Raw genomic sequence first — 11392 nt, 5'->3', positions numbered from 1 at the left:
GGTGATTGTTTTCCTGCTAGACCACACCCCTTTTTACCATTAAGCCACGCCCGTTTTGTTAAGCCCCACCCATATCGCGCGCAATTTATTCGCTGACATTTTCTGGGGAGGGAGGGGGGGGGGGGGGGGCGCATTTTTTCTTCTTCGCCCTGGAAGCAAAATTGTCTAGAAACGGCCCTGGGTGGCACATACCCTCCAACATGACCCATTGCATTCGGTACACAATGAGTGCCGTCACCTGAGTTGAAACACCCTTCTTGTCAATTACCTAGTTCCACACTGGTGATGGCAATCATACATTTTGAGGGAAGTCCAGGAACAGAGCATTGTGTACAGAATGTAATGGGTCATGTTGGAGGGTATAGTGACCTGGAGGACCGAGTTTGAGAATCACTGGGCTAGGGCCATTCCTAGAGCAATACCGCATAATTTTTGGGCCTAATTCAGACTTGCACTGCAGCCTGATGGTTGTAGTGCCTTGAGAGGCGGCCTACGATTAGATGGAGCGTTGAGCCGATAACAGAAGTAGTAAGAAGGCTTCTATTTTCACTGAGCTGTAACATATTGCACCGCAGGTTCCTCTGTATCAGGCCCTATGCTTTTTATGTTGGGGAGTTCTCCATATATTTCTGAGAGCTTCATTTAAAGCAACTATATCATTCATTTATCGGTGAGAGTGTAACTCAGGCCCAAACGCCCCAAAACCAAAACACTGCACCGGGCTCAGAGAGTGTGTACACGCTGCACCTGCGTGCGACGCTGGCTAGTGGCTATTAATGACGTAGTGTGACGCAGATGTCTGTTTGCGGGCTCCCCCGTGCAAAGGCTGCAGGCCTGGCCCAAGATACACCCTGACGCCAACGGCAGCGGCCCAGGCTCTCCAGTCCTACATCCCACAATATCTGACTTCCCCAAACAAAGGCCACCGCGATCAGCATTACTGGACCAGGCATCACGTGCCAACATCCAGCCAATAAGAGGCCGTTTCTCAAGGCGACACAATGGCTTTGACGTGTCAGACGACGTCTGCTATTGGCGGCCTGTGTAAGGCTCGGGGCCTGGCAATGACCCGTTGGTGGGCGTGGCGCATGGAAGTGCCTGGCAGGGTTACCGGGTTCCCGCACTGCTTCCGGGACACACATACATTATTTTACCTGTGTCCCGCCGCTGTGAAACACGTCTGTACCGGCTTTGGCGGTGCAGCTAGCAGGTATGTCGTGCAAGGAGTGTCACGGCTGTATTGTGTGCAGTGCCCGGCAGCACTGTTCGTAGCGCCCCCCGGGCCAGTGAAGGTGCTGTGCTCGGCCTGGCAGTCCCAGCATTGTAGGGCGCAGGCTCGGGCTCATGTTCACCGCACTGTGCTGCGACCGGTCCCTGTGTGCAGCTGCTGGCCTGGCATCACTCACACACTGCACCTATTATTCTGCCCATGTACACAGTGCCTACATCCTGTACTGTGCAGCTGCACGGAGGGTATTTCTTATCCCCATTGGCCCTTGTTCCCCTGTAGACTACAATCTGCATTTCTGATCCCAAATGGGCAGAAAAATGTTATCTGTCCGATGTGTGTGCACTAGAGCAAAACTCATTGCATGCTTGGGGAGAACATATACACTCCACACAGAGGGGCCCTTTGCACAATAAAACACACGATCGCAGCACAGTGAGGCAAAATACTGTGCCACCCTGCTGACAATCAGCAAAAGCAATGGGTGTGGGGCACATGTACCTCTTTAATCTAGAACCTTTGTGCTGAATACATAAGATGTTGGACTGTACCAGGTTATTTGTCATGCTCTTACACCTGTTATTAGGTCAGTGTTTTGGTACAAATTCCAAGGATGGTGACTGCATTTGAAAATAAAGAAAACATATTTAAAGACCATATAATTAAAACCGTATGCCAATACATTGTCTTTATATATATTTTTTATTATACATGGGCGTTCAGACTCCCTATTTTCCCTACACTGGATAATGTATAAGGCTGAGGATTTATATTTCATGTAGTTAATTGACCTTTTAGAAGTTGTGTTCCAGTGTTTTTATCTGCAATGATGGTATCTTAAAGAGATTGCCCCTTGCACAAAATGTTTTATTATGTAAATTTACTGACAGGCAATTGTCATATGATTACAGAAAATCCAGCCTACTCTGTGGGTTTTTGTTAAGTCACTCCTATTAGCAGCAGCCCTTTTTATTCGCTCTGTCCTGATTATGTGGCATATTTGCTGCATGAAGCTGAAGATCTGGAGCTCAGCTGTGGTCTTTAGAGTGAGCTTGTCAGAAGCTGATTGACTGGCATTCCAGACATTAAAGTATGTACATCCTAATGAAAAAGGGCCGCATATATTACCATTATTAATACATGGATGGACATTATTTTATGTTAATCAGGAGCCAGTACATCTACAAAATAGTAGTATCTATTAATGAGGCTGGGAAGATGTGCTTCCATTGATATCAATAGTAAATGTTTTGAATATGGGCCTTCCACAGTCATATTTATTTTTTTATGTACAATGGCTAGCAGGCTCCTGGAATTTGGCCTTTCATTGCAGCTTTTTATTGGTAAGCTTTTGGAGTGGACAAACACATGCACTAGAGCTGTGGTAAGCACTTAAGGTGCATACACACGGGGCAATATATCTCCGAGTGATATGTCGCCGAGCGATACATCGCTCAATGTCTCCTTTTCATCAGCGACCAGAGAGGGTCGCTGATGAAAATAAACCTCTGCCGGGGGAGCTGCAAAGGTAATCAGCTGGTCTGATCAGCAAGCTCCTGCGACCAGCGATTATAACGGGGCTGAAAACGGGAGCGCGCACCCGGCGATTTATCGCCGGGGCACACTCCCATCACTGGCGATATGGTCGCCAGCGATATCAGCCTATATCACTGCCTGTGTACACGGCTTTAGAGGGAAATTTACTAAGATGGGAGTTCTAATTCACATGGGATGTTGCTATGGGCAGCCAATCAGAATCTACTTATTTATTTAGCACCTTCTAGAGATAGTAGCTGATTGGTTGCCCATAGCAACATCCCATGTGAAATAGAACTCCCATCTTCATAAATTTTCCCCTTAGAGTGAATTTCTTTCCACCCCTATCTGGTAGTGCAGCTTTGTAGGGAAGTCAGCCTGGTAGCTTCTTGGTATTTTTTTTTTAACTACAATTTATTTATATGTTACACATTGGGTGATATATTGTCTATATATAATTCTGATGTGTATCAGAGCAGTATATCATCTAGTGTGTACCCCCAATCACACCATTCTGCGTGTTTACTGGGTCATCCTGTCCGATGATCCTGCAATGACAGTATGTGACAGTGTATACTGCATGGCCAGTATGTCTTGCTATCAGTCGAGCCATCAGCTATAATATATAATTACTAAGCAACAGGGGCATATTTATTAAGCCTGGTTAAGTGATAAAGTGGAAGGTGATAATGCACCAGCCGGTCAGCTCCCAACTGTCATATTACAGACTGGGCTGAAATTGACAGGAGCTGGCGGGCTATTGCCTTATCGCCGGTCACTTTATCAAATCAACAGGCTTAATACATTTGTCCCAGGGTCTCTAATACACTTTTGATGTCTGGTCTACCCAGTTTGAGAGGTGCCGTGTGAAAGCGCCAAACCTAATAACCCAGCCGACCAACCTGGCAATTCGATCCAGGTTATAAGAATTATTAAACCCAGGTCCCCTGTGTATAATGGGCGACCCCGCTTTGCGATGCGATAGCAGTACTAGTTGCTGATTTTAATGATAAGTGAAAAGTCAATTAATATTTTAAATCCTTCTGGCAAAACTGATGAGTGGATTTAAAAATATAGCGCTTGGAAGTGCTGTCAATAGATGCCACAAAAGTAAACTTTTTGTGTATTTTTTTTTTATTATTTAGGACATATTCTTCATGGTGGGCACAAGCAGCAAGTAAGCCACCTCAATGGATGCAGACAGTGATGTGGCATTAGATATTTTAATCTCAAATGTTGTCTGCGGGTTCCGAACAAGATGCCATTTAAACTTGCGGAAGATTGCTTTGGAGGGAGTAAATGTCATATACAAGCGTGAAGTTGGAGTGAGTATGTTTATTTTATCTGTTTTATTCTTATTCCTTTTTTAACTCTGATATAAGAATGACATGTTGATCAGTTTGAGCACTGTATTGCAATTCATATTTAACTTCTGTTTACAAATGTGTCCTCATACGCCTAGCCTCAATACAAGATGCAGTTGTAGATGCCTGCCCTGCCCGGTCTCTGACAACTCTGCTAGCATGCGCCATCTTCTTTTTGCGACTAAGATGCGTGATGTATGATTACACATCTGTATCTGGGCTTCCCTCAGTGGAGGAGGAGTGTGTGATTGTTAGCAGGTACCTCTGCATATGACATTAGGCCCAATTCAGCCTTGATCGCTAATTAGATAATACACAATCCATTCAATTATCGAACAACTTGTGCTCTACAGTTGCTTTGTGCATGCAGTGCTGCAATTAGTGGATAAATATCTGTACGCAGAGCAGTCACATGACAGGAAGCCAGCGTTTAGGGGCGTTTTCTGGGTGTGTTTGTGAAAACACAGGTGTTCCCAGGTGTTTTTTGTGTGAGTTTATGAGCTCAGTAATGACCACTTCCAGCCTGGTTCTTTAGCAGATTAGTGGAAGCCCTAGGCTAGTGCAGATGGAAAAAAATGTTCGATGGTTCGGTTTTTGCAATTGGTTCTGGAAATGTATAGCTATTTCGATGCATTTGCAATTTTGTAAAGGGCGTTTATTTTTCTGTATCTAGTGATCCGTGCTAACTTGGGCTCACCAGCAGTGTAATGTTGGGAGTGGGGTTAGCAAGTGTACTACACATCAACAAAGCACAAAGTTTTGTTATATATATTTTTTTCATGGGATTTTGACCATCTACCATAAAATGACGTGCTTATCTGGTTCAACCAGCATGTTTAATCTACCTTGCCAATCATAACCTAAATATTTTTAGTGGGATTGCAATGGCTTGTAAACCTACTGTTATTAAAACTGTGGATTGTATATTTGTAATGGTAAAAACATTGATGGTCATTCAATATTTTATTCTCAAGTGTGGTTTCTCTGCAGTTTTGCTACAGATTTGAGCTATGTAAAGCTGAGGCTTAGATAGTGGATGGAGGAGTTTCCCCACTAGTAGAGTATGCACCATTTTACAACGCTCCATCTAATATTTACATATACAGAGATTTCTTAGTATTTTTTTTTACTTAAATAAAATAGGTAGCCTATATATTATATTTTATATCCCCGATTTTTAAAATACGCTATTTAAATTTTAACTGTGTTTGATCAATAAGTTTGAATGCTTAGTGATGGGGCAGCGGGTATTCTTCGAGGGCCCTGGTTAAAAAGTAAGAAATCCAATCTGTAGCATAATGGTCCTTATAAACAGCAGCTGTTCCAGAAGAGACTCAAGCTAAATGTCCACCATCCACTCTGCAGACAACCACTAAGTCAGGGACTCTGGATCAATATATTGTAGTTTGGGAACTCCTACAGATGAGTGCTACTCTTTATTTGTCTTGGCTATATAGATAATAATGCACCCCAATATTTTCTGTTATATTCTCTATTAGAATAGACAAATTAACCCTTTAAAAAAAGCAGGTCTTACAATAGATATACACACTTACCCAAAGTAGATCAGCACGGCCTCGTCCGCTTATGTCCCAAATGCACTGAATTTATACTTTCAGATTTAGCAATGAATCACCTATGACTTTTTTGCACGTGTAATAAGTAGTATATAGAACCAGAAGTAGTAAGTCTTGAGATGGCAATTTAAATATTTTTGTTTCTTTAATGATGGAATATTGAAAATAGAATGCTTTTTACTTTCTCTTCTTATCTTTCTCTAATTGTTAATGTTTCAGAAGGTGTTAATGAAACTTAGAAAACCCAGAATAACGGCTACAATCTGGTCATCAGGAAAAATCATTTGCACAGGAGCAACAAGGTAATATTTTGTTTCACTTTGGTAAAGTTCTGTCTCCACTATGGTGTGAAGTAAAACTGGTGTGGTAGGAGGTGGCCATATTCAGTAAAACAAGTAATTTGGTGTCTGGATCACACAATTTTGCTAGGTAGTGGGAGCAAATACATTTATATTATTCCTCTGCGAGGTAGATACTGGCTATATTTTTTCTCTGCAGGGTAAATTTGGCCCACAGATGTAAGACCGCTTTATATTTAAACTGCAATCTAAATGCCTATACACACTGGGTGATTTTGAGCTGGAAGCCGCACAAACTTGGTGTTTTGAGCGGCTTTCAGCTCAAAGCTGCCCAGTGTGTATGGCCCCATGATGAGCTGTGATGCGGAATCCCACATCATCGCCAGTAAAGCCGATTATCTGCTTGTATTACCAGCAGATTAGCAGCTTTGTGGAAGGCTTTGCATAGCACTGTGCTATGCAAAGCTGTCTGCCCACCGCTGACAGCACTGGGCAGGGGGGAAAGCCGCTCAGTGTGTATGCACTGAGCAGCTTTCCCCCCAGCGATGACAGCGATCATCGCTGTCCATACATGCTGCGATATTATATCTATCATCAGTCATTAGGTGGTGGTCATTTCACTAGAATATCCACAATTGGCGGTATTAAATGCCGCCCGCGAGGGGGTTTCTGCGGTGAGGGTGGCTTGTTTTCGGCGAGCATCGACATTCTGGGGGATCTATGTCCAGAGGATGGTGAGGATTCCCCCGAACTGAGAAGTTCGCCGCTAATACAGCGAGCCTGCTGCATATAATGGCGACCCTCAACGTTTTGACGGCCGCACTCGCCATTTCCACCTAGCCAGAAAAATTCAGCGAGGTGGAAACTGCGAGTGCTGAATACTGACCCACGAGCTGTGACTGCGAACTATCGGCACTGCTCACCATAGGGCATTGAATACTGGCCAATGTGTTGTGTTTATCATTCTCTGCACTTGCATATTAAAGATACTGATCAATGTTGGCCCCCTCTGGCAGATGACAAAGGTACTTTTTAAATTTGTTTTGTTGACATTGTGAATGTCAACAATCAGTAGTGCAGTTTTAAATCTACTGTGAATATAAACTTAACCCTAATCTAGCCTTTAAGTTATCGCAGCCTATTCGTTACCCTGAAATCTGAGGTTGACATTCACAATGGTAACATTTTGATAATGACAATCTACAGTACCTATCATTTTACAGAATGCACATGAGAAATGCTTCCTCGAAGCTAATTGGTTACTCTGGGACACTTCTCCACTCTTTTCACTGTCCATGTACCATCATGACCCTAATTGCAGCCTAAACGTAATTCTAATTTAACCCTAAAATGGGGTGTCCAGGTATTCTCAACTCAAGTCTGTAAGTCCCAACAACAGGCCATATTTTAATCATGCACTGGTGAGTTACTCATGGTAGGTTGGTAATTATCTGGTTCCACTGACCAAAAGCTTCAAAACATGACTTGGAATAACTTGAGGTGTTGTGGTTGAGAACTACTGCTGTAGTCTTACAACTTTGTATTGACTTGTGGTCTTTGGCTTACTAACTCCTAGGTTTGCCTGTTTTTTATTTTAGTGAGGAGGAAGCTAAATTTGGTGCCAGAAGATTGGCTCGTTGTTTGCAGAAGCTGGGATTTTTGGTATAGTACTTTAGTTTTCTGTATTTTTTTTTTATAATCAATTATTTAGGTTTGGCCACAAAAACATGTCATACCTTTTGGTGTCCTTTTTCTACAGGTTATTCAAATATGTTAACATTCATTCCACCAATACAGGGGTCATAATACAATAAATTAAAAAAATATTTTTTTATATAATATGTTGAGTTTGTATGTGGGGGAAACCCATTTCCACCATGGGGATTTTGTATGTTCTTGCGTCTGTTTCCTCCGTATACTCTTGAACATGTGTTTAGGGCAGACTGCGCCACGTGGTTCTCATCTGCCATCAAATTCTATGTTTAATTTGTGATCATAAAGAAATAATGGGATTTAAGCTGAATTTACATTACGTTTGGGTCTACCATTACCTTTACCTACTGCTATCCCATGAATTTGGCACTTCAGTGTATTTTGTTGAATAAAGGCTGCTTATGTACATGAGCATGACTCTGTTAACAAAAATGGGAATCTTTTCTCAGTTTTGCCTATACGGAAGAAAGATGTCCCTATTATAGTGTGATTTTAAGTTTTAGGAACATATTTAATTTCTAATACAGAATTTATATTCCATTTGGAATTGTTGTCTTCCAGTGTATTAAGGATAAAGTTCTTTCCGCATCCTGTAATGCTACAACTATAGCTGTTATTGCTGAGGTTGTGTCATTACTTATACTACAAATGAAATTCTGTTTTCCTTAAATAAAATACACTTTTGTATTTTGGTGCTCTACATTTTAATTTTTTTTTTTTTTAACAGGTCAAGTTTACAGAGTTTAAAGTTTTCAATGTCTTGGCAGTATGTACTATGCCATTTGAAATAAGATTGCCAGAATTTACAAAGCGAAACCGCCCCCATGCAAGGTATGTAGTTGGGGTTTTTTTCCCCGTGTTTTTCTTCTTTGTAAGGATTTGTGTACTAAAACACATGTTGTGTTTTTTCTTTTTTTGCCATTTTATAGTTATGAACCTGAACTTCACCCTGCGGTTTGCTATAGGATAAAGTCTCTAAAGTCAACATTGCAGATATTTTCCACTGGAAGTATTACAGTCACCGGTAATAGTTTAACGATGCATAATGTTATGACCTATTATACTTTTAGTTAATAAACATTAAGGATCATTTGTGTGTTTCCATGTTGTGTATTGTACATATACCTTTCCATGCTGTATATTGTACATTATCCCTTTATTTTTTATATATAATAATTTATTGAAAGGGTACTTATGTATTATCTGGGCTCCCATGTTAAATGCACCCCATTTTTTCATACCCCTACTATCCAACTACGCATGGAGTTGATTTTATATAGTGTGGCGAGCGCAGCGAGCCACCGTGCCCGAAGCGTGGCGAGCGCAGCGAGCCCCGCGAGGGGACGCGGTCTCATGAGAAAAACGGGAGCCCAGATATTACATAAGTACCATTGAAAAAAATTACATGCAATTCAAGCAATGTACAATATTTAAACAGCCATAAATGTTACTGTTTAAATACTGTACATTATCCTTTTTGAAAGGGAGAACTGACTCCTAGTATAACCCATTCTTGTGGTTTATTCTTCTAAGAATGTTTTTATTAACAATATTTGTACAGGGTGCAGTTAGAATCCATTCAAAATCCCGACGCCTGAATCCCAACCGCCGAAATCCCGACACTTTCTCCCTCTATGGGTGTCCACGACACCCATAGAGGGAGAATAAATTTATTGTGCTGAGCGTAGCGAGGCATCGGGCCCGCTTATCGGGATTTCGGTGGTCGGGATTTAGTACCAATCCCATTTGTACATCTACAATTCTGCACTTAACGTTTCTGTATATTTGCGTTTTTATTAATAAGACCAAGAGTTGCTGTGGTGCACTTTTACTGATATGATCTGGTAACTAGCTAACAATTCTCTTGATATTTATATGTAACAGAATTGATAAAACGCATGCTTGAATATACCAAGCAGTGACCTTAAAACCACACACACATGTCTACATGTCTTCACCATGGGAGTACCATTGTTTCAATCCCCAAGATGTGTATTCGAGACATACATGGATATTTAAATAAATGGTGTTTGAATACCATTGGCAGGATACCATTTGGCAGCCAAAGAAGGATGTAATAATGTCTGGGTTCCCTGGAGGTGCGGGTTGCCGGCCAAACTGGGATTTATTTTTGAAGCATTTACAAGGCAAAGCCTGAATTTGGTAGGCATCCTACAATGACGGCGAACACGGCTGTTATTGACTTGTACCTGTCCACACAATTTACAAAAAATTTATAGTAGTGTCTTCTATATAACATTGTGGCAATTTAACATCTTTTACAATATTACTCGTATCATGTCATTATGATTCTTTAACAGGATAGATAAATGAATACTTCACTGTTCTTTCTAATATGAAGTGTCTTTTTTCCTTTAGGTCCAGATGTAAAGTCCGTTGCAACAGCCGTGGAGCAAATTTACCCATATGTGTTCGAAAGCAGAAAACAGATTTTGTAAATAACCACTTCTGGATTGAGATTTTAAGACTAGGCACCTTTTTTCTTTTTATTCTTTTTTTTAAAGAAACAGAAGATATAACTACAACTTGATCAAATAAATCAGGACCAACCAAGAGACAATATTTTCACCTGTTGTCTGTTACAGTGTGGAGAATCTCTGGACTCCGAGCGTTCTGTGTTAGGAAAGGACTGTTTACAAGACTTGGACCTGCTGCTTTTAAACAACTGTGCTATTTATTTGTGACGTAATCCCCATGTACTCATACGGAGAGAGCTGTAATGATGTGCACTAACGCAAATCCTCAAATCCTCTGTTTGAGCTTGTGGTTTATTTATGGTCTTTTACTATTTTAAATTTTTTTTTGTTTTTAATATGGGCACCAAAGAAACTGTAAAAGTTTTCTTCTCACTCATTGAATGTGTTTTTATAAATGTTCTGTTGTCATAGCACAAATGTTTTTTTTTTTCCTGGTTATGTAAATATTTTTTAATAAAATTAAATTGATTAACATGTTTTTGCTTTTTTAATATATGAATATGTTAGGGAGAATAAACAGGTTTTCAGGGATTGTTTGTAAATGTGTTAATACAATCCATGAGAGCAGCTATGGATAGGCTTGGCAGTGCCATTACTCTCACCGGGGGTTCTACTAGTGGATTCAGCATCTACTGTAGTTTACTACAAATACAGCATGGACATAGTGACTAAAAAAGGTTTGGGCCATTAAAATATTTTTACACCTTTCTTTTTTTTTTTTACACCCAGTAACTGGATCTGAAAGTGTGTATACTCCCATTTTTAACCTTTATTTTTTTATTTTTTTTTAAACACATGGCACAGCTTTTTAATTACTGCCTCCCAGCACTGAGGTCATCAGTTCGATTCCCACCATGGTCCTAACTGTGTGGAGTTTGTATATTCATGGGTTTCCTCCAGGTACTCCAGGTTCCTCCTACAATCCAAAAATAGATACTGATAGGTTAGTTGACTCCTATAAAAATAACCCTAGAATGAATGTCTGTGTGTGCGTGTACATGTGGTAGGGAATATAGATTCTAAGCTCCACTGGGGCAGGGACTGATGTGACTGTTCAAATATTCTCTGCAAAGCGGTGCGGAATATGTGTGCGCTATACAAATAACTGATAAATAAATAATGCTCATTTTATTAACCTGTGTTTTATGAATACTCTGGATTTTATTTCCCAAAAATA

General features: G+C 40.7%; 1 protein-coding gene across 1 annotated transcript; it reads left to right on the top strand.

The window, feature by feature from the left end:
* Positions 1-833: 833 nt before the first annotated feature.
* TBPL1 (TATA-box binding protein like 1) lies at positions 834-10687 on the top strand. The gene is made up of 7 exons (XM_083176661.1): positions 834-1210; positions 3910-4089; positions 5925-6007; positions 7603-7666; positions 8445-8548; positions 8647-8741; positions 10097-10687. Exons 2-7 carry the CDS (start codon positions 3955-3957, stop codon positions 10174-10176), a joined length of 561 nt encoding a protein of 186 aa, XP_083032787.1. The 5' UTR covers positions 834-1210; positions 3910-3954; the 3' UTR covers positions 10177-10687.
* Positions 10688-11392: the final 705 nt, after the last annotated feature.

Source organism: Crinia signifera, chromosome 3, assembly GCF_055691185.1.
Source record: "Crinia signifera chromosome 3, ASM5569118v1, whole genome shotgun sequence".
Lineage (NCBI taxonomy): Eukaryota > Metazoa > Chordata > Amphibia > Anura > Myobatrachidae > Crinia > Crinia signifera.
This window is presented reverse-complemented; position numbering and strand designations above follow the sequence as displayed.

Bases quoted from the DNA above. Each gene is read 5' to 3' on its own strand.
- TBPL1 (XM_083176661.1), top strand. From the start codon at position 3,955: ATGGATGCAGACAGTGATGTGGCATTAGATATTTTAATCTCAAATGTT. The intron at 7,667-8,444 runs GTATAGTACTTT...TTTTTTTAACAG, and splicing joins TGCAGAAGCTGGGATTTTTG to GTCAAGTTTACAGAGTTTAA. The intron at 8,549-8,646 runs GTATGTAGTTGG...GCCATTTTATAG, and splicing joins CGAAACCGCCCCCATGCAAG to TTATGAACCTGAACTTCACC.